Source organism: Eschscholzia californica, unplaced genomic scaffold (assembly GCF_041429995.1).
Source record: "Eschscholzia californica isolate CP2 unplaced genomic scaffold, dmEscCali1.0.p SCAF_6, whole genome shotgun sequence".
Lineage (NCBI taxonomy): Eukaryota > Viridiplantae > Streptophyta > Magnoliopsida > Ranunculales > Papaveraceae > Eschscholzia > Eschscholzia californica.
In genome coordinates this window covers 33,741,257-33,764,756 of record NW_028238483.1, presented here as the reverse complement: position 1 = coordinate 33,764,756, position 23,500 = coordinate 33,741,257, and the positions used below count along the sequence as shown (strand labels likewise).

The window sequence follows — 23,500 nt, the reverse complement described above, 5'->3', positions numbered from 1 at the left end:
GTTGCTAGTGACGTTGTCTGATTTTAGTATTTGGGCTTTGTGAACTGGAGATGATGTGCACCAACCTACAAAAGTGCTAGTGTGATAATGTTAGTTCTAATACATTTAAACCTCACTATATTAAAACAATTTAATATTTGGGGTGCTTAATTTCTTTAGAAGAGCATCACACTCTTTCTAGGAGGGGGATTGCATTTCTACCACAAATATATAGTTTTTGAAAAATTTCTAACCCAAACTTAATCTCCAACAACCATGATCTAATATATTGTATTTGTTACGGAACTCTGTGTCAATCAGTAATCTCCCGCGCGCCTTCCCTCGGCACCGGCAGAATAAAGGCGCATTTTAGTTGAGATCTAAACTGCCTCGCGCATGTTAGCACCACATGAGCAAGAATCTATCGAGGAACACACCCAAAAACAAGAAAAAGAAAAAAGGACAAATTTGAAGGAAGAAAAGAATGAATGAAACCCTCTCAATCTGAATCTGATGTATTTTAGTTCCAGCTGATCATATAACAGACGAATTTCTCATCTCTCCTTCTTCTTCTTCTTCCCGCCCCTTTCTCTCTCTACTCTCGAGATGAAGGTTAATCGGATAGATCGATCGGCGATTGCCATGGGAGCACGATCAAGAACAGTTTCTTCGACCTCTCTTCTTTTGTTACTATCTGTTTTCTTCTTACAGGTATGAAATCGAATCATACTTCAGTAATCAATCTTTAATTCTTTATATGATTCTCAAAATTTCAGACTCAATTTGTCATGACTGTGAAATTATTTTCTGATCTTATTATGAAAGTTAGGGTTTCAGAACTGATCAAATTGTTTGATGCCACTAATTCTTTGAGTACTTCCATTTTAAGTTGCCACCGATTTCCATTTTTATCAGAGCTAGGAGAAATCGTCACTCCTAATCTGGCAACGGTCCAGTTACTACACTCTTGCTATTCAGTTCAAGTCCAAATGCTAGATTTCTAGGTCATTCGTTCAAATGATTTCTATTTTCCGTTATCGCACTTCTAATCCACTCATATTGGATCTCAGCTATATGCCTCTATCATTTAAAACCTTAGAGTGAAAGTTCTGAGTTCTAGTTCCTAGAATCCCTAACTTATTTGGATAAAATGCATTCAATTATAATCTTTTCAGCAAGGATGTGCTTTTGTTTTTCGTCACTCCTTAAAGTATTTTTAGTTAGTATTGTATTATATCTCACAATTTGCTAATGCAGGTGATATTCCCTGTCACTTTCGTAAAAGGAGATGTATCAGATATTTCTATGATGTAAGGTCACCTCCCACTTACTTCTTTGGTATTTACTATATTAGGTCCTTCATTATTAGAATATACACGAGGAACAAAGTTCGTGATTACTCAGTGCTAGGTTTCTAAACATGCATCATCTCAGTATCGCTTTTCTTTGATGAACATTACGTTCATTTTACATACTTAATAGATTGATCAAGCATATTTTTTCTTTCTTATTTTAAATTTATTGTAGTAATAATTATTACTATTATTTCCTCAGTTCCTCCATTCTAGACGTAACACCTTCACCTGACCCTCGTTTTTGTATATTTTGATTCTTTCAGTCAGAGAAATCTCAAAGGATCTCGACCTCTGTATGATTGTAAGCACTGCAATGGCGCAAAGGTTTCTAACTCATACATATTTTAACTTGAACTATATAAATACAGTTGTAGATATCAACTTTATTACCCATATGTATATAATGTGCATATCCTGGAACTAGATCGAGTATAAATGCCCTCAAAGTTGTTTCACTACTCATTTGAACAACTAGAATTGTTATTTAGTTTATCAATTCCTTCCCGTTGAGGCCAAATTCAGGGTGTGATGACAGGCACTTTTGCTCTGTCCTGCAAAGATTCGCGGGTTGCTTAGGTAGCATGAAGCTATGAATCAGCATTTACTGTATGCTTGTTCACCTTCCAAGAAACAAAGACACTGGGTCTAAGTGAAGTTTAGCTTAAAATAGAGGATAGAATGTGTCACTTCCAAATTAGTGTTAGTGGTTGTTTAAATTTCTTGTGCACTACACTCATCTGGCCCATATTTGTGCAGGAGCGAGATTACAAACAAGTCGGTTCTGAAGGAAACTTTCACAACCTACTAAGGGAAGAGGTAATTAACGCACATTTCTTAAGCGCGCTAAAAGTTCCATGAATAATTTATTCATTAATCTTTTGCAGGACATCAAAATAACTGCAACATACACTGATACTACTGGTGCTGTTCGGATTAATACTGTCAATTCTAAGGATCTATCTGCTTCGTGGGTCTGGCAAAACCCAGACGATGACAACTCAAAGAAAATAAGCAGTAGACAGGTTCTCTTTTAATTCATATGTCAGTTTGAGATGACGAAGTAATTTCCACTTATATTTTTTTTTAACTCTAGCCAATCAATGTTTAACAGTCTGACTTCGAGGAAGAGGATTTATCTCTACAAGGGACAAAGGGAACAGATGACAGTTTTAGACTTTCAACCGGTGAGCGTGGGTCTACTACGCTTGGAGAGAGCCAATATGAAGACGCTCCAATCAATCCTGTGAAGTTTAAGCGTCGGGTAAAATGAATGTTCTTTTAAATCTATTTTCCAGATCCAGTTTATGAATTGTTTGTGTTTATGACAATAATAGTTTTGCAGGAACTACGTCAAGAAAGAAAGGAGCGTCGAGCTGCAGAGCTAATACAATATGATCAAGAAGCTGAAAATCTGATGCAAGCAGCAGCAATAGAACGATCAAAACAGTTTAACACCACTGTCAGGGGAAAGTACAGTATATGGAGGAGGGATTACGAAAACCCAAACTCTGATTCCAGTCTGAAACTTATGCGGGATCAGATCATAATGGCGAAGGCATATGCAAGTATTGCTAAGTCCAAGAATGAACTTCATGTCTATGATTCTCTTCTGAAACACATCAAAGATAATCAACGTGTCATTGGAGAAGCTACTTCAGATGCAGAGCTGCATCCAAGGTATTACTAAGGCACGGTGGGAATCCAACTACCGTTAAGTTGTTTTTCATAACTCCCATTACTGGATATGAGAATAAAAAATGTTTATGTTAAATAAATTATTCTGCGGCGAAGAATGATTTTCTTAGTAAAATCATTTTAGGAACAAGACTTCGTTTTATGCATTTTATATCTCTATTCACTTGTTTTCGCATTTTATAATCTTCCTTCCTATAATTGAATCTCTTGCAGTGCACTTGATCGAGCAAAAGCTATGGGTCATATTCTATCAACGACAAAGGACCAGTTTTATGACTCTGGTGTAATGGCAAGGAAGTTGCGTGCCATGCTTCAGTCAACAGAAGAAAGCATAAATACATTAAAGAAGAAAAGCGCATTCTTGATCCAGTTAGCCGCAAAAACTGTTCCCAAACCACTGCATTGCCTCCCTCTACAGCTTGCAACAGACTATTTCTCACAGGGCCATGGAAGCAGAGAAATCACAGACAAAGATAAGCTCGAGGACTCGTCTCTGTATCATTATGCTATATTTTCTGATAATGTACTCGCCACGTCTGTGGTTGTTAATTCTACCGTATTACATGCAAAAGAGCCTGAGAAGCATGTATTCCATATAGTCACAGACAAACTGAATTACGCAGCTATGAAGATGTGGTTCCTCGTCAGCTCTCCTTCAGGTGCAGCTATCCAAGTGGAGAACATTGATGAATTCAAGTGGTTAAATTCTTCTTACTGTTCTGTTCTTCGCCAACTTGAATCTGCACGAATAAAAGAATATTATTTCAAAGCGAATCATCCGTCTTCCTTATCAGATGGATCCGATAATCTTAAATACAGGAACCCCAAGTACTTGTCTATGCTGAACCATCTGAGGTTTTACCTTCCTGAAGTGTATCCGAAACTAGATAAGATACTATTTCTGGACGATGACATTGTTGTTCAAAAGGATTTGACACCTCTCTGGTCTGTCAATATGCAAGGGATGGTGAATGGTGCAGTTGAAACGTGTAAAGAGAGTTTCCATCGGTTTGATAAGTATCTCAACTTCTCTAATCCGAAGATATCTCAGAATTTTGATCCAAATGCTTGTGGGTGGGCATTCGGAATGAACATGTTTGATTTGAAGGAGTGGAAGAAACGGGACATTACTGGAATATATCACCGCTGGCAGGACATGGTATGGAAAATCAATCACCTCACTCTCTCCTTTCCTGTTTCTGTCTAAGCTAATATCTTGGTTGAAACGTTAGTCCTATTCAATCATCTTGATTCATATCTAAGCCTTTTAATGTATTTTCGTTGTGGCAGAATGAAGATCGAACGCTTTGGAAGCTTGGGTCACTGCCACCAGGATTGATCACATTCTACAACCTGACACACCCATTAGATAGAAGCTGGCATGTTTTAGGGCTTGGTTACGATCCAGCGCTTAACCAAACAGAGATAGAGAATGCAGCAGTCGTCCACTACAATGGGAACTACAAGCCGTGGTTGGATCTGGCAGTGACCAAGTACAAATCATACTGGTCCAGATATGTAATGTTTGATAATCCATACCTTCAAAGGTGCAATATCAACTTCGACTGATAGAGATTAGATTTCCCCATACAAGATGGCAAATTTTCTGTAATGCCATACCCATTTTGCTTTGTCCTTATCTGTAATACCCAACTCAATCAATTAGTTCTCACTAAAAAGAAATGAAATTGTGATTAGATTTTAGACTGAAAATTGTTGCTGCTTAGTTCCTGTCCCGAAATGTGTATCTTGTTCGATGAGATGGATTGCTTTACATGGTATCTGCGGAATCAAATAGTCCCAAATCCCACTAAGCACAAATTGTTTTGTTCTTTATACTATTATATATGGTGGGTAGTAGTTGAGACATTTCTTGTAAGCAGAGAGAGAACCAAAATGAGATCCAAAGGGGAAGAAAGAAAAATAGTGTACATAGAGGAAGATAATGAAAGTTGAGGATAGAGAGGCCATCAATTAGGAAGCCAGGTAAGTAGAAGTTGAGGAGGGGGAGAGAGGTTTTTTTAGAAAATGAAAATTGAGGGAGGTGAAAACAAACTGATCTATCGGATTCCGACTCAGTAGTTAGTCACCTATAAAAAAAGGTTGAGAATGCACCAGCCGGGAATCGAACCCGGGTCTGTACCGTGGCAGGGTACTATTCTACCACTAGACCACTGGTGCTTGATATTATTGAATGGGACATTTTTACATCAAAAGCAATAAAGTATATTGTTGAGGTTAGTCACCTATAAAAAAAGGTTGAGAATGCACCAGCCGGGAATCGAACCCGGGTCTGTACCGTGGCAGGGTACTATTCTACCACTAGACCACTGGTGCTTGATATTATTGAATGGGACATTTTTACATCAAAAGCAATAAAGTATATTGTTGAGGTCATAAAGTATATTGTTGAGGTCATAAAACAGGTGATCAGTAGTTTTTCCCTGGGCCGGTAATTATAAAGCCCAAAATTGGGTTGGAAATAGGAAATGGGCCCAATCTTAAAAATTAATTGAAAAAAAACCCACTTTGAGAAAATACACTAATAACCCTCCTTAAACAAAAACAGTCCAACCTATCCCAGTTAAGATTACCGTCCAAACCGGTCCACTCCCCTCAAGTCAGACATGGTGTTAAATAACCCAAAACTTTCTCTTTCTTCATTCACTTTCTTTCTTATCTGGAAACCATCTCTTCTTCTCTCTACATCATCTTCAATTTCTCTCTCTAGATTTCTCAACTTTTCATCTCCATCTCCAAATATTTTATAGCTTCAGTTAAGGGTGTTAAAACAAAATCTAAAGGTAAAACGACATCTTTAAAGGAGTTTTGGTTCAAAGAAAATTATCACCGGAAAAACACTAAACGTGGTGGCTCTTGAGAAATTTAGGTAAAATGATACCAATTAGGGTTTTTCGTTTAAAGGTGAATTTGTTAAAGAAATTTAGTGTTTTGTTGGGGGGAAACCTTGGTTTTGATGATATGTTTGATATTTTACACATATTTGGTTTCTAATTTGAGATATTTGTTTCTTGAATGTTTGAAAGCTGGAGATGGATATAAACATGTCCTGATCTTCAATTTCGATGTTTATATGCTTGTTTTTTTATTGAGCCTTTGATTGTCCATAGTTATATTGGACATTTTTCGATATGTTCTAGATATGCTTGATATGTTCGATTATAGTATGTTTCGATGTGTTGCGAACATTTTTCGATATGCTCTAGAATTAAATTAATGGTTGAACTTATGGTTGTTAATTTTTCAGTAAGTAGTATTTGTAAAAAAATTGTAAAAAATATTTTAGTATTTCATGATTGGTTTTGAACATTTGTAAAAATGTCTTAGTATTTCGTTAGTAATAGTTCTTTTATATTTGTTTTGAACATTTGTAAAAAAAAAATAGTATTTCATAATTATAGAAACTTTTCACAGCATCTATGTTTATTAGGTTGCATACCTTTTGTTGTTTTCACTAGATTATGAACTATTTTGAACATTTTATAACATGTTGTAGTCTAGTTTTGCATGATGAGTTTAAAGTGGAAAGCATTTTTAAGCACTGATAAAAGTATGTTTGCATATTTTGAATGGTTGTCGTAAAATTTCGATGGATTGTGAACATTTTCATATGTTTCAGAATGAAATGGTTGACTTAAGATTGTTAATTTTTCACAACACTGAGTCTTAATTGTTTGCATATTTATGATTGGTCTGAATAAATTTATTTTTGTTGAAAACATTTAAAATAATGTTACATCCTTGCATGATGAGTTGTTTGGTGGAATAATTTTTTTCAACACATATCATATTTTGTTTGCATATTTAAAAATGTACGCGGTCATTTTTATTTATTCTGAATATTTTTTTTATTTGTTTAGAATTTTACGTGTTTTCTGACAAAAGTCAATTTTGGGTTGCATATTTCGCATTGCTTTCAGTATATAATATTTATTTTGTAAAACTATTACACTGTCGAGGAAAAATATAATTGTGGTTCTGACATATTGTTAGATGTTCTGCGCCAGGGTACTTCTGCTGTGAACAAGGGCAAAAGAAAGTCCCATGATAAGGAGATTGAGGTCCTGGAAGATAATGTGATTCAATGGAGGTTGGCTAGGTAGTTTGTGGAAGTTGTGAGTTTTTCGTGAACAAAAGTAATTATGTTATAGTTATTTTGTTAAGATTACATTGTTGTATGCACAATGTAAAAAGATGTTGGATGGTTTTTTCAGCAAATATGAAATTGTTCTGAGAAAGGGTTTATTTGGTTAACCACAAACTGACACAAGAGAATAAAATATAATTTGCTTAGAACAATTAAATATTTGTCGAAATTGATTCAATATGGGTTGTATATGATGAACATGTATTTTGAAAATAACTTTCAGATGAAATATAAATTTGTGGAATGTTATGTACAACTTCTACACATATTTACGCATAACATCTTATTTAATGTTCTAGACAACTTCTATAGTGACAAAAACCTAAACTTATTTGCTCGAACCATTTAATTTAGTGTGTTAGCCCTAATTTGAGACTCTTGATAACAAAAAATAGATGAGCAAACAACATAAATAGTAGTGTTATTACCAAAAGCGTTTTGTCAGTTACAAAACATAATATGTTTTATACTAACGTGGTTGGATGCTTTCTTGGGTTGGTATTGGTCTTTTTACATTTGTTGTGAACATATTAAAAAATGTTTTAGTATTTCATGGTGGGTCTTAATGTTGAAAATTGTTCACATCGTCGAGGCATATTCGTTTACATATTTTGCATTGGTTTCAGTAAATTATGTTTTATTGTGAACATTTTAAGAAATGTTATAGTCTAGTTTTGCAAGTGAGTTGTTGTGAACTTTTTTGTAAATGTTCTAGACTAACCTGGTTACATACATTTTTTTGGTTGGTATTATCTTTTTACATTTGTTGTAAACACATTTAAAAAATGTTTTAGTAAATCATGGTGGTTCTTAATGTTGATAACTTTTCACAACATTGAAGCATATTCGGTTGCATTGGTTTTAGTAAATTATGTTCTTTGTGAACATTTTAAGAAATGTTACAGTCTAATTTTCCAAGTGAGTTGTTGTAAACATTTAATGTTTTGTACAACTTTGATGGATTCCTCGTATCATCTCATTTAATGATTTGTACAACTTTGATAGTGTTGAAACCATATATGAGTTGAGTAAACAACATAAATTCAACTATTAATGCCAAAAGTTTTGTGCCACTTACAAAAAGTACAATGTCTCCAAACAAAAAATAAATGTCGAGACTAGATTAAATTGAATGTCGACTTAATATCTTCCAAGAGTATCTCAGAAGGCTTTCGCTCCACTCGAAAATATTTTTCCAGTGTGAGTAAACACGGGACCCCAAAACTCCGAAAATATAGCCTAAGAGCCTCCAAAAAGCTTTCACTATTGCTGGTTAAAAATCAGTACCAAAAAAGAATATCAGTAACAAACAAGAAAATTGTTTCGAGAACAAATCATAATATGCACAGGGAAGTATGAAAAATTTACTAAACATATTTATGCATGTTAAGACCAATATGCATGTCAAGACCAATATTGTTGCAACAAAGAAGTACGAAAGAATTTTGTTGCAACAAAATGTCACAAAACTTTTAGAACATATAAAGTATGTTCAAAACTTATAAAACATACACACACCTAAGTGTTCGGATAGAAACATTTTATGGTAACGTTGAGAATATACTCGTTTCATGGTAATTTTGATGAAAACATGTAACAAAATGCTCTGATAAGAGTGATTTTACTCATTGCATAAACATCGTTTTTACAATAAATTTAAAATGCTTAAAACACCTATAATTTTTGTAAGTAAGCACAAAATCTGGGTTTTGTTGGTAACATTTATAAATAAATAAATAAAAATTTGAGTTTGTTCGTTGTATCAACAACGTACTAACAACACTTTCGAGTTTGCTCGTTCCATCAAAATGGTTTCTACAACAAATTTAAAATGCTTAAAACACATATCAATCTCTGTAAGGCACAAAATCTGAGTTTTTGTCGTAACATCTATAAAAATAAGTAAATATTTTTGAGTTTGCTCACTGTAATAACAACGTATTGGCGACATATTTTAAAATGCTTAAAACAAAAGTCAATTTGTCTGTTAAAAATCAACATGTGCTAAAAACGTAATTTTTAGAGAGAGAAACTGAAAAATAGATTTAAAAGTGTACATTTGTTTTCTTAGAAAAAAAATATGTGGATCTTTTTCTCTATGTTGAAAAAAATTAGACAAAAAATTAAAGATGTAGATAGTTTGTAGAAAGTTTAAAGATACTTTGAAAAATGATTTTGAATGCAAAAAAAAAAAATGAATAATATAGAAATTTGAAGAAGATAGATTGAAAAGAGAAAAATAGAAAAGGATGGATGATGCACTATACATTTGTTGCAACAAAAGATGAAGATAGAAAGATGAAATAAAAAATGAAGATGAAAGATAAAGATCAAGAAAAAAGATGAAGATCTAAAGAAGATGAAGACAAAACAAGATGGAGACTGGAAATACTTACATTTAGGAAGATGAAATGTTGAAAATGATGGAGATGATACTTTAAACAAGATGAAGATGAAATCATATTTGTAGTCCTAATTTACGACGAATCAACTTTCGGATTTGGTCTCCTAAATCCAGTTATGGTGGAGAGAGAAATAAGGGAAGAAAGAGAAAATAAAGTGAAGGGGAATAAACTGAAGGAAATTGTCTAGTTAATAAAAATTTTGGTCTCCTCATGGTAGAGAGAGAAAATAAAGTGAAGGAAATGTGTTTGATATATATGGAAGGGTATTTGAGGTATTAGAGAAAATTTGGGATGCCTAGAGATGAGAAAATGCACATTGAGATCCGTATTTGGGGTTGATCTTTATTTATTTTTAAAAAATGGGTTTTTTGTGAAATATTAATAGATAGTGGGTCTGGTTTTGTATTTGAACTCATTTTTTGGGTTTTTGAATAAAAAATTCTTTTTCCCTGGGGAGGAATCTCAATCTCTCTGCCTCACCTAAGTTTCTACTCTCATTTTGGAGAGAACCTCATTTTCATGTAAAATGCAAATTCAATCTTCATCGCCAAAGAGTCCTCCATTTACTAACTAGTATTATGGGATCGTCCTCTTTGGTAGTTTAATTCTGATATAAGATTCTTAAACTACAAATTCTACACCAATTAGTCCATTTTAACAGCAGCTATAAGGATTTAAAGCAAGCAAATTGATTGATTTGACTCCATTGCTAAATATATCAAGTCACAACTTCAAATTCAACGATACAAAGAAATGATCACGAATTCATGAATGAAGTAAGCTGATTTCAAGGAGTTGGTTAGTGAACAAGAAAAACTGAAAGAAAGAGAAATTCAGATAACATGAACTTTAGTATCCTCTCCAATCACCATAGTTACATAGTTTTATACATACTGAAAATAAAGAGATGATGATTTCTTAATCAAACCCACAAGAGCATTTCCAAATTCAGCTCCATCGTTTGATTTTACAACCGAATAAGGTGTTGGGCGAGGTACATGAGGCAGTTTATAAAATATCTTGCGCCTCAATACGATTAAAAATCATATCCCAATATTCAGATGTCTCATTTTCTCTACCATAAAGGGAAAAAGAAATAATCCAACAATACAAATTAGCCTAAAACAACAAGTTTATTCGCCGGCTCAAGACTCCCAAGTTTGTTTCAGGACATGGTGGTGTTAGTGTTTATATCCACGTCCTCTGGGCTTCAAGAACTACGAAAGTAAGATTGTTGTACTGACCACTAAAAGAAAACAAAACAAACACGAACCTGCTTAGATGAATGTATACCAATCCTCACAACATCCTGTATGTCTTATATCCTTTTCGCCACAGATTCACCAGCTTCTGCTCATACTTATTCCCCTTCCGTGTTCTATCGACTGATACCAATTTTTCAGGCAATTCACGGTCTCTGTATAGCTTCAACCTTTCCTTTCATACTTATCTTCGATGCTTCATGGGTTTTCATCGCTTCTCTCTGCACTTTTTTTTATTGAGAAACAATGCCAACATACTAAATGAGTTAGAAGCATGATACAGTTGGAATAAATTATGGAGCAGTGCTACCCAAGGAGCTCCCAAGGTTCGGGTGAGAAGCTTGGTTGACAGTGAGTTTAATAGTCTCGGTTTGAGATGATTTATATATGTCCATACACTCCTCCAGATCAGCATCACACGTTAATAGAACCCACTCGGAATCATCGTCTAAGTACTTGAGATCCATTCTGCTCATATCATCTATGTAAAAACGTTTCGCTATCTCTTCTTGCAGATCACTGAACCCCCAACTGAGTTGCAAACTGAATCTGACTTTCTCTTCCCCATAGGTAACTTTTACTCTAAGAGAACTTCTATCACGACATACACGATTATTACTAGGCAAGGGAGGAAAGCTGTCGTTGGGACTAGGATGCTCGGTGACACATCTATGACTTTGGGATCTAGCCAGAAAACCCGAATTCTCTTGATCTGTGGAGTGCAATTCCGCGACACTACATGTTCTCTTTTGAATGCTACCAGTATTTTCTGCCATTAAAGCATCTTCACTTGCAAGATTGGTAGTTGCAGGAATTTGTTGATTCTCACTCGAACAAGAGAGGCTTGAATTGTTGGAGCTCTGGCTGCCTGAAGAGGAAGATGATTTTGATGCAGCACCATGAGGACTTGAGACCCCTTCTGGTTGTACGTTTGTCAGGTTCGACTGATCATTTGCCTGTGATTTGGAAAATCGGCTATTTCCAGATAGATTTGGAGATGTTAACTCGGGGAAATTTGCATAGATAGATCCAATCTGGAAAGCACCTTCAGCGCCTTGAACGGAGTCAATGACAACTTGGAGTTTCCTTAGAGAGTGTCCTACTTTCTTGATCTTTCTCGAAGGCCACCGAGTTATCCCATGTTGCCTGCATATCCTCTTCAGAGTAGTCGGGCATACTGGAATAGTCATAAACCCATGTAAGTCACACAACTATAAGGCATTTTCAATCATATGAAAATACACAATTAATGTTTGACTACTGAAATGGAAATAGTGATAAGAGGCAGATTATTATTCATATTTACTTCAATGAGTAAGTTCAAATACTAAATCGTCATTATTTAGCTAACCAAATTGTCCAACTAATGCATTTAGTCTTATGTAATTTGAGTTTCTCTTTAGGAACTTCGCTTAGGTTCTACCAAATCCATGTGTTACATCGGTAGATAAGAGAGAAAACGACAAACACTTTGACTTACCACCAATACTCTTGGCTGCATCCTTAAGGCTCCCAGCGAAGTACTGACGAAGAACTTGCAAGCTGATAGTTTTCTCCATCTTCGTCCGCCTCTTTTCTCCTGTTTTACTCGCACTTAATATCCTACGATCACCAAAAGAAGAATCCCCGCCGCTATCAGTGTTGTCTTTGGGACCAGATTTGTGGTAATTCTGCCCAAATGGTTGACCCTTCTGTAATACCAACTCAGGGCTATTCCACTGAGTTGTTACTTTGAAACCTTCGGTTTTTGGCTCTTCTTTCTGGAAACTTTTACCCTTACGTTGAACCTCCATTAATTGAGTGATCCAAGATGTCTCTTCCTCAGAAGATCCTTTTGAAGGATTCGAGACCATCTTCGGCATTTGTTCTCTATTTGGTCCCTGATTTGAAATTTCGGCAAGTTCAATGTTAGTCAAGATAGTATCTTCCTGTAGTTCCTTATCTGTGACAACTCGTAAGCTTTGGCAAACCCTTTGTATAATATTGGACAAGGAACTGAGCATCATCTTCTGTTCTTCGGAATCACAGCACTCCACAGGTAAGAATAACTCAAGAACATAGTCAGACGTTCCAGTATATAAACTACGTAGGCGGATTGCAACTGCAGCCCGTAAACCAAACATCCTTGCATAGTGAGACAAAGGATAGTCCTTCTTGCTGAAACTGGTAATGTCACTGGAGAAACATGGTTGATTTGTAGTAAATGCTCTTCCAGCAACACCTTGGCCTCTAAACAGGTGGTGCTCGGAGCAAGCCTCATGAAAACCCAAAATTCGTGGATCAGTAACACAGCAAGCAGAATCAACAGTTGAAACACAACGAGCATAATTCTCGTCTGAGTGTCGGCATCCTTCCTTGCCTTGTAGTATGCATGGTACCCATGTCTGAGCTAACGGCAATCTATGGGTTTCACAGACAGCTCTTAAAACCTCATGAATCTCAGGAAGAACAGCTTGGTAGGAGACGTTGGGTACCTGATAAATAAAACGATCCTACCCATTATTTTAAGAAGAAACTCTGGAATTAGGGTAAATTCGATTCAGTAGGTTCACAATTTGTTTACCTTTCCGAAAGAAGGACTTGCAACTTCAGAACCTCTTAAATTAACAGCCTGCAAGGATACTAGCTTGTCAAAACAAGTAAAGAGAAGCGAATCTAATACAACTTCTCGATAAACAACTATTTTTCCATCCATCTATTTTTCTGAATCATAAAGTTACTTCCAGAGTTCACTACCCTCTACTAACATAACATTCTTTATGAAAGAAAAAAGTCGGAAAGTATCAGAGACGAACCTCTAGAGCCCTGCAAACATTTTCTAGCTCAGGACGATAATTGACCTTTTGTGTGGTCATCACAACCTCCACAACACCCAAGCACGATCTGCTACACCGTTCAAAGATCGGGAGAGCGAGAGTTCCACGGACGTCGTATCTTTGAGCATGATCAATTCGTGGGTACTCTTCGCTGCTGAAGAATCTAACATCAGGAGTCCACTCAGGAACCTTCCCCAAGAAAACACGTCCGGGTAAACCAACTGACTCGTTTGAACCCTCTTCCGCTGGGAACTGGTACCTCATAGAGGCATTTCTGTAACACTCAAGCCTCTGACTGCTCGTGAATGGTTGGTCAGTAGTAATAAGAAATTGCTTGCCTCCTCTCTTAACAGGAATCCATATCTGAATAAGAACATCTCCACTTCTAATAGAATCTTTTATTAGTTTGAGTGCTTGAATCAACCTAGCTTTCACTGAAGAAACTGCAGTGGAGTTACTATTATTAGGTTCAATCCACCATTTATCGGCAAGTTCGAAGCTTCCCTCAGTCTTTTGACATTCAGATTGACCAAAACGCTCAGCCATCGGAGCAGTATCCGAATTTAGACAACGAGATCCGTTAGAGGTGGTCACAGCCTGAGGTTGAAGGGAAGTATGAATTCTAGGAACAAGAGATGATCCATCTGGGTTATCTTGTTTGTTATTTTGAAGTGGGTTTGGATATAAACCATCTGAAGTTGTAGTAGTAGGCAAAAAATAAGAAGAATTGAAGAAAAAGGTTGAATTTGAGGAACTAGTAGTAGGTTGCAAGAAATCTGATCCTTCTTGATTAGTTTCTAACCAGCAACCTCCTGATAAGAGTTCATCCATGAGATCGAAATCGACGTTGGTATCAGTGGACATGGTATCAAATCTGCTATCTTCCATTATTATGTATGGTTTTTTTTTTTTTCTTTCAGAAAACCCCCATAAGTTTTGTTGTTGGATCTCCAATTTGAAAGATGAGATAATCTTACTAGGATCCAAAACAGAGAAGAATGTAGAAGATGAAGAATAAAAAGAGGAATTTCCAGTATGGGTTTCTTTCTCCAGTCTTGAGAAGTCCAATCTGAGTGAGTTGGAGAAACATCGTCAACAAAAATCTTTAGAGATGAACTGCAATCACAAAATTAAAAGGGAAAAAGCTTAACCAACATCCTAAGCCTAAAATCTTTTTATTTGGGTTTTTTTTATTCATGTACCTAATTTGTTCATATTTTCCCATGAATCACAATACAGAAATCCATTCCCTAACATGTATTATCTAAGTAAATAAAAAAGCTCAGATCTAAAACAACAAACAAAGTATAACAACAAAAGTAACAGAGGAAATAAAAAAAATCAAACTTTAAGAACATGAAAGGGAAATCAAATTATGAAAAGACCCACTTTGATGAAAAACAGAAGCAAGCATCTTAGAGAGAGAAAGAGAGAGAGAGAGAAGCTCACTTACTTTGGGAGAGAATCTTCAATGAATAGGAGGAGATTTGGGGTAGTTCATATTTAGAATGAAATAAATGTCTGGAGAAGAAAAAACATCATCAAAACAAGAAAGATCTGATACATACTCTTGGTCAGACCCTGTCCTTATCTCATAAAACTAACAATACTCCACCACACCACCAGAAGAAGAAGAAAAAGAAAAGCTTCCTTCCTTTCTTTCTTTCTCACACTTATTATCCTCTTTCTCTTTCTCTCTCTATATGTATAATTTGAGCCAGTAAATTATGAATGAGAGAGAGAAGAATCAATATCTCTTTAATTCTTCCTCTTTCTGTTTAATTTCCCATAACAACATAACAACCTCTTGTACAGTTATTGGGTATGTGGTGGGTTTCTCTCTTTCTCTCTTTGTCTGTCTGTTTGTGAAGTGCAGAAGCAACCAGACAAACAAGTAAAAGTCAACTAAATACTGACACTGTTTGTTTGAGAGTTAAGCTTTTTTGTCTTTCTATCACCATACCACTATACCACAATCACCCCACTTTCAATCTACAACAGTAACTTAACAATAAACCGCCCCTCCCTGAGGAGATCTAGACAGAGAATGAAAGGGTACCACTAGATAGATAGATAGATAGATAGATAGATAGATATAAGAGAGAGAGAGAGAGAGAGAGAGAGAGAGAGAGAGAGTAATCTTCTTCTCTCTTCAGCAACTATAAGGTTGGTGGTATTTAATAGCGGGGGGGTTTATTATTGCTTTCTGCCTTACGAATAAATCGGCGCCAGCTAATAAGATACGTACACGTGTAATTGATTACGTATGCAAATAAATATTTGGTCCAGAGGACCTACATGTTTTACGAACAACTCTCTTTTTTATTATGTCATTATCATTTGGTATCAAGAGAGTCAAAGTCTCTCCATCCAACGGTCATTAATAGTTTGATCATAATATACTACTCCTAGTTTTTTGTTATGTGGGACCCTGAAGGTCAGTCTGAAGTAAGTTATTGCTGACATGTACTCCTATACTTGGCTTGTTTTCCAATTTTAGGAACCTCGTCGGTCCTCAGGGTTTCACCACTTCATCACCCGCACAAAGGAAGACCACAATTGTGGATGGACGTATGTGCTCCATTTATAGAATATATGTGCAAGATACGGGCAGGGTCCACATGACATCCACCTTCCGCTGGCTGGGAGACACCCAGACTTGTAGTTTCAGTCATTCTAAACCGACCCTAACTGATCTAGAGGACAATTTAATTTTACTCTCAAAAGTTAATATGTTCCCATTGTCGCTCATAAGAAATCGAAACGGGTCTTTTTTTAATTCTACAAGGGTTTCCTGCTGATGACGAGAGAGAAAGAAAATAGTGGTGGTAAGGTCTGATAAAAAAGATGAAGTTTAAGAGGTAAAATGTGAACATGCTACTTTTTTCGGAGTGAAACTTAAGTTGTTCTCTAAGTCAATTGGAGTACTCATTAAATTAAAGTTGATTAATTTCGTTTTGACCTCCGAGTTGTGACCAACTAATCGTTTTAGACTTCAAGGACAAAAAAGAAAAATCAACTCTTTTTAAAAATACCTTTGGAGACCCAAAAAAAATTAATTCAAAAAAGAATTTAGAAAACAAATTAAATCCCATCGTCTCTATCTCTCTCGCCTCCTCGTCATCTTCTCCGACAAAGTTAAAAACATTCTTCTTTCTCTCTTCTTCTGCCCTTTTTCTCTAAATTATTTATTTCTTCTGCTTCCCTTCTCTCTCTCCGAAACTCGGACGAAGGGGAGCCCTCGCTGCAGGACTAGTTCGCCAGATTCTTGCGAGCTTACCAGACCTCTGGCTAAGGCCTCCATTCACCGGAAGTTTGGAAAGAGAGAAAAAATGGAGAAGAAGAAGAAGAGACAAAAAGCAGAAGAAAAAATTTAAAGTTGGAAGGCCGTCAGAAAAATTAGTTGACTAACAACCTTCATGGAAGAAGATGATGAGGTGGCGAGAGGGAAGGATGAAGTAGAGGAGAGAGGTGATGAAATGGAGGAATGAAGAGAGATGAGATGGACTTAATTTGTTCTCAAATTTTTTGGAATTAATTACTTTTTGGTCCCTAAGAGATATTCTAAAGAGTTGAAGTTTTTTTTTTTGTCTTTGAGGCCAAAACGTACTGCCGAACACGTATAAGTGTCAAGACAGTGAGTTGGTCACAAATGGGGCTAAAATAGAATTAACCTTGTAAATATCTGAAGCAAAAGAGGATGACCAAAAGCATCCGCCTAGATACGTCCTATTCAAACTAAAAGGCGATGACAGTTTAGTCCAAAATATTTTTGAAATGACAGAAAAATCAATTACAACTTCAAATTGGTATTTTAATCCTTATTTCTCGTTTCCTTAAAATTATAAAATTACAAAATTATGATACAAAAATATTACACACGTAAACATTCAGTTCATAACTTAGTGACAATGAGAAAATAGTCTCTATATGTGTTTTACTTCATCATAGAACTTCTCCATCTTTTTTGACCAGAGGAACTCTGATAATCCTCAACAAAATTGATCTCTTGCTTGTTCTTGATCTTCTAAGATTTCGATAAATATCCGAGATCTTTAAAGTTCTTTATATATATACTTTTTTTTCTTTTATATGTGATATTGTTAGATATAATCATATAAGTGCAAGTCAAACACAATAGTTGTTGATTTTCTTTTTGGGAAGTTTTATAAGGCCTCTCCAATTTTGTTAAAAGGCCTCCCCATGAACCATTTTACTTGGTAAATTATCATTGAGGGGGGGCCTTTTAACAAAAATGAGGGGGCCCTATAAAATCTCCCTTTCTTTTTTTGGATATAAATTGAAAATGCACATGTTGGCCACACGACCTTGTTTATGTATTATTTTTTAGGGAAATTTGGCCAAAACTCCCTAAAAACTTTGGCCTTTGGTTAAAAAGGATTGAACAATTTTTTATGGGCTTCAGCTCCCTGTGGCATTTTTGTAAATTATCTAATATAGGGAAAAGACAAAACTGACCTTATTGCAAACTAGTTTGCAAACCAGTTTGCAAACCAATTTGCAAAGCAGTGCAAACTAGTTTGCAAGGCAAACCAGATTGCAAACTAGTGCAAACCAGTTTGCAAATCAGTTTGCAAATCAGTTTGCAAAGCTCTGCAAGGCAAACCAGATTGCAAACCAATTTGCAAAGTAGTGCAAACCAGTTTGCAAATCAGTTTGCAAACTAGTTTGCAAAGCTTCGCAAAATCAAACCCTAACAAAATAAGTAACTAAGAAGTAAGATTATATAAAATGTGAGGGTTTTTGGAAAATCTGAGGGTGTTTCTAAAATTTTCCTTTATACAAAGGTCAATTCAGGTATACAAAATTAAGGGATTTTTAGAATTGTCCTTCAAGCCTATTTCCAAACTTTTCATGGTGCCTAGAAGGAAAAAAAGATAACTTGTCTTTTTGACAAAAAAAAACAAAAAATTGGGTCTCCAGCCCAATTTCCTGTATTTTTTATTTCTTTTTTGCCGAGTTTCCAGTACAATAGAACTCTTCAATACTCATCTAAATGCAAGCATATAATTGTTGGTTATAGGGAAACACAGAACAATAATATCCCGATAATTAAATCAAAATTTCTATATTTAATTAAGTTTAATATTTTATAGAAAGTTAAATAATAATGCCACCAAATTTCTGCAAATTAATGAGACATGATAATAAGAAACTACCAATCTCAATTACATACTTTGTTATGCCAGCTTGAGTCCTATCTCTTAGCTTGATGGATATTTGTCATTAAATATCTCCAACTTGCTTAATTAACAAATAAGGAAATCAAACAATTAACAACTACTTAATTACTAATAAACCTACATTTATAGTGAAACTGTGGTCCTAATTTTAGTGTGGATAGGAAAAATTATTGTGATATTGGAACAACTTAAAATGCTTATCTCTCTCCTTAACCGCATCTCTCCTTAACCGTCTCTCTCTCTCAAAAACCCAGATCTGTGTTTGCTCCTCCGGCGAAGGGTTCTCCCTTCGCCGGATCCCCTTTCTCTTTTATTTTATTTAGTATTTCCTCCATGTGTAGTCTCTAGGATCCTCTCTTTTCTATTTCTCTCCCATCTTTCTTCTCTCTTTTGTTTTCTTTATTTCAATTATAGATGTGTTGATGTGTTCTTCACCATTATTTGGGCAGAATAGAAAATCAAGAAATTTCAACTCAGGATTATAGTGATGAAACAATGATGAGGTTCTTGATAGCAAGATCAATGGATTTAGAAAAGACATCAATAATGTTTGTCGAATGGAAGAAATGAAGAGATGAACTTGTTCCATTAGGGTTTATACCATATTTGAAAATGAATTAAATACTGGAAAGATTTGTTCTTGATTACAAGGTAATTACTGGTTCATTTATATGGTGGTATTATGGAATCAAAGATGGATTAAGTGCGTGTTGGGGAGCAAGGAAGAAGAAAGAGTTACTAGTTCTCTACATATTTACTATAATAAAGGTTATGTCTCTTTGTTGGTCTTTAGGGCCTGTTATGTTGGTCTATAGGGCCTGTTATCTTGGTCTTTAGGACCTTTTGTTACTTTCATTTTCTCCAGGATCGAGTGTTTTGATCATCGAAGAAGAAGGTGAACGAAGCATCGACTATATTACTACCCTTAAATGGCGAGTGGTGGTTGTACCAGAAGTAGCCCACCAGTTAGACCAGGTAGTTCCAGAGGCAACCCAAGTGAGCATATCTTGGCTTGTTGGCTCGTTTGGTTATGTCTTTGTTATTTTAAACTTCATGTTGTAATTCTCATTAGCCTTTTGGCCGTTATATGAAGTTTGTTTTCCAAAAAAAAAAAAAACTTAAAATGCTTATTTGTTTAATTAATATATTTAATGAGTTAATTATGGAGGCACGAGGTCACACTGTGTTTTAGTTCATATGCATTATGTTAGTTGATGCGGTGTAAAGCGTGTAAACATAATTAAAAATGTTAAGACGAGTTGATGATGCTAATTATAAATAATTATTCGTGCTATCCTCTTCTATTAGCTAGCTACTTTTAATTATAACTTTAAGTCTATACTTTACCATTTTAGTTTGTTTGGATGTTTATATATAAGAAAAAAGTATTTGGAGTATAAAAAAAATTAGGGTTTTATAATGGTGATGATGTAAGCTGGCTACTTGTTGAACTACTTAAAGAAAATTAATAGTGTTGGAGATAAGTTGAGTGGTCCAAAGTCAATTAATTTCGACAAATTTTGTGATGTCACTATTTGAATAGTGGGAATAAAAGTATTAATTTTTCTTTAGACGCGTGGGCTAATGGTTTCCCGTCATAGATTCCCTCTGAGTTTATAAGTAATTTTTTCTGTTTAGCCTTATAGGTCTAGTAATAGATAATTAATCCAATGTGATTGTCGAATCTCCTCACAAACTATAATTAAACATTGTTGCTTAAACTATATAGATTCCAATTTTTTAGCTAGTTAATTATTGGGGTGAATTAACTTTGAAGTTCCTTCAATAACAAAGATTATTGTACTTTATACAACTAATGCAACTGGTGGATGGAACTAATGACTTTTTCCTAGATCATTGAAATTTTGAAATGTATAGATGTTTTGAAATCTTTTGAAGTAGATCCTAAAACAATACTAGTTCATTATCTACTTGCTAAAATGATCACAAAACACATAACTAGAGAGGAAATGTTCAAAAGATGAGTGACTTGTGACACAAATACTTTTATGCATTGGTGTTGAGTGGAATATCAATCGGATTTCATTTTTGCAAAGTCGCTTATGAATTTGATGATATTATATTTAATAAAGTCAGATAATGAGAATAACAACAATAATATTAATAACTACAACATCTGTGACGATGAATGACTAGAGTGTTACGACACGCAACTATGTCAACGATTTCATTCGTTGTTTTAGTATAAAGTTGATATAATAAACACTTCAGAAGTCTTACGCTAACTAAAAGTAAGTCGGAAGCAGACGTATGTCTGCTTTTTCTTTGAAACACTTTAGTATTGCAAAATCATCAAAATCAAAATAATGAATTAGGACATTTCTTTCACTTTAAGAAATCTAAAATTGATTTTTTTAAGATAATTAGGGAAAGTGGTTTCCTTAAAAGTTAAAAGTTAAAAAAAAAAAATAAAAAAAATGTTGTAAAAATACAAAGAAAAAAACAGAAAAATTAACACAAGTAAACAAAGTTCTTTTTTGAAAAAGAAATACTCCAGTTAAAAAGTCTCTCTCTCTTCAACTTTCTTCTTCTTCGTTCTAGTTGTAGTTTTAGTGTAACCCTCGCCAGATCCGGCGAGGGTTACACCTCTCTTTCCCTCTATTCCTCTCTTTCTTTGATCCTATTCCATCTTCTCTCGTTATCAAACCCCGTCTCTTTTTCTCCGATTTTCAGTTTAGTAAACCATTTAAATTCCTTTCCCCCTCTCACTCTCTCTTGATTTTACTGTAAATCTGTTCACGGTGGGCTATTAAATCATGCAAGATTTGGTAGTGGTGGAGTATTTCAGATCTACTGGTTTCGAGTGATCTTTGGTGCGATTGGGTTGTCTGTCGATGTGATGGCGGTAGAGTGCTTCAGATCTGGTAGACTTTTCCGGCGAAGGGTGGAGATGACTTTGGTTATGGTTTGTATATGATTAACACTGAAGATCTGGGTTGAAAGAACAAGGAATCACTTTCATCAATAACAAATAAAAAGGAATTAACTCGTTGAGACTTGCTGAGTTGATTATTCCTTCCGGTGATGACGGCGGTTTTCCGACCGTGGTTTTTCGGCGACGATTTTCCGGCGACAATGTCAGTTTTCCGGCGAAAACGAAGGGGATGTAAATTTAGTATTTTCTTAATTTGTATTTTCAATTATTATTGTTGTAATTTACTTTTAGTCAGACCTTTAGGGTCTCCTTTCACGGATCTTTAGGATCCTTTTGTCAGACCTTTAGGGTCTTTTTTCTCGGATCTTTAGGATCCCAATAGTGTCTGTGTCTAGTCCAATTTCTTTCTCTTCATGAGGCACTTTGCATTTAAAGGTATGTAACTCTCATGAAGTTTTCAGAGGAGAGAAATAAGAATTCATCCATGTAAACATTGTGATTCAATCACTTATTAATGGAATTTGTTCCCTTGGTTTCAAAAAAAAAAAAAAAAAAAAACTAACTCAATTTTTCCATATGTTAATATTCATTCATACTATTAGACTTGTAAATTGTCTTCCTCGAACGATAGATTAATTTGTGTTCTAATCGATAATAATTACCATTTTAGTTGATAAATTGAAATTTAAACGAATATTTTTTGTTGGTGATATTGTATTTACAAATGTTGCTAGCATTTTTTGTGATATGCATTAAGCATTTAAGCAAGTCCTTGCATTTGAATTTTTTTATTATTGTTGTAAGGATTTTTCTTGATATAAAAAAGATAATGATAATTTTTTTTTTCGCTATAATATTTCAAACTACTACTGAGAAAAGTAAATTTTACAACTTTATAATTCATATCATCCAAGTAGCTTATGCGTATTAGTAATTGACCGTGTTTCCTGAATATTTATGATTTAAAAAATAAATTTATATTTAAATTACAAAAAGAAAATAATTAATGAAATAAATATCAATATTTACTACTTGTACATGTGAAAGTACATTAATTAATTAGATTAAGCTTTGGAGTTAATAATTTGTTTCACTATAAGAGAACAGTTTGGTTATGAGCCAACATGTTCTCTAATCATGAAACAACTTGAATTTGACTTTTTTAAGCTTAATTTAAGGAAGAAAAAAATAGAACTAGTCTATCTAATACCATTCAGCATTATCAAATATCTTGAAATAAGCATACTCCATAGATGTTCATGTATGTATATATAAGAGTGGTGGAAGCTACAAATCAAGCTTTGAAAATGTCTATAAATGATTTAGTTGCAATTACTTGCACTTTAATCTTTATTAATTATAAAAAAAAAAAATTAGAAGTACTATTTCTTATGAAATATCTTGTTACATATGTCATTTTTTAACATATTCTTCTCAAATAATAAACAAAGAAAAGTATGAATACAATTATACAACTAAACGATCGAAGACTATTGATTAATTTTCCAATGTAGATCTCACATTTTAAATTGCAATAAAAAAAAAATAAGGGTAATAATAGTTGGCTATGTTTTATGACTTCTTCTAGAATTTGTATTTTAGATGGGTATCAGTTCTGATAGCTAAATTTATATAGGAAATAAAGAGTAAACAAAACAAACAATAAAAATTGAAATATGTATATTTATAATCAGTGGACATTAGTCTGGACTTCCAAATA

General features: G+C 34.6%; 2 protein-coding genes and 2 non-coding genes across 5 annotated transcripts; 1 reads left to right on the top strand and 3 right to left on the bottom strand.

Annotated features, from left to right (window-relative positions):
• Positions 1-6: 6 nt before the first annotated feature.
• Positions 7-4,742, top strand: GAUT3 (galacturonosyltransferase 3). The gene is made up of 9 exons (XM_086650251.1): positions 7-690; positions 1,237-1,289; positions 1,598-1,658; positions 2,091-2,150; positions 2,219-2,356; positions 2,446-2,595; positions 2,677-3,011; positions 3,243-4,188; positions 4,320-4,742. The coding sequence occupies exons 1-9, from the start codon at positions 586-588 to the stop codon at positions 4,596-4,598; spliced, it is 2,127 nt and encodes a 708-aa protein (XP_086506377.1). The 5' UTR covers positions 7-585; the 3' UTR covers positions 4,599-4,742.
• Positions 4,743-5,139: 397 nt separating this feature from the next.
• Positions 5,140-5,210, bottom strand: TRNAG-GCC (transfer RNA glycine (anticodon GCC)). Its single transcript has one exon. It is a non-coding gene; the product is annotated as a tRNA-Gly (tRNA).
• An 85-nt stretch (positions 5,211-5,295) lies between these two features.
• TRNAG-GCC (transfer RNA glycine (anticodon GCC)) lies at positions 5,296-5,366 on the bottom strand. Its single transcript has one exon. It is a non-coding gene; the product is annotated as a tRNA-Gly (tRNA).
• Positions 5,367-10,419: 5,053 nt separating this feature from the next.
• LOC147533874 (protein NLP5-like) lies at positions 10,420-15,870 on the bottom strand. Of its 2 annotated transcripts, none has more exons than XM_086650248.1 (5): positions 15,134-15,870; positions 13,660-14,796; positions 13,428-13,475; positions 12,345-13,338; positions 10,420-12,041 (listed from the first exon to the last, which is right to left on the bottom strand). In XM_086650248.1, exons 2-5 carry the CDS (start codon positions 14,566-14,568, stop codon positions 11,158-11,160), a joined length of 2,835 nt encoding a protein of 944 aa, XP_086506374.1. In that variant the 5' UTR covers positions 14,569-14,796; positions 15,134-15,870; the 3' UTR covers positions 10,420-11,157. The 2 variants fall into 2 exon arrangements, with proteins under 2 accessions (XP_086506374.1, XP_086506375.1); XM_086650249.1 differs by having other exon boundaries at positions 13,660-14,749; positions 15,134-15,855.
• Positions 15,871-23,500: the final 7,630 nt, after the last annotated feature.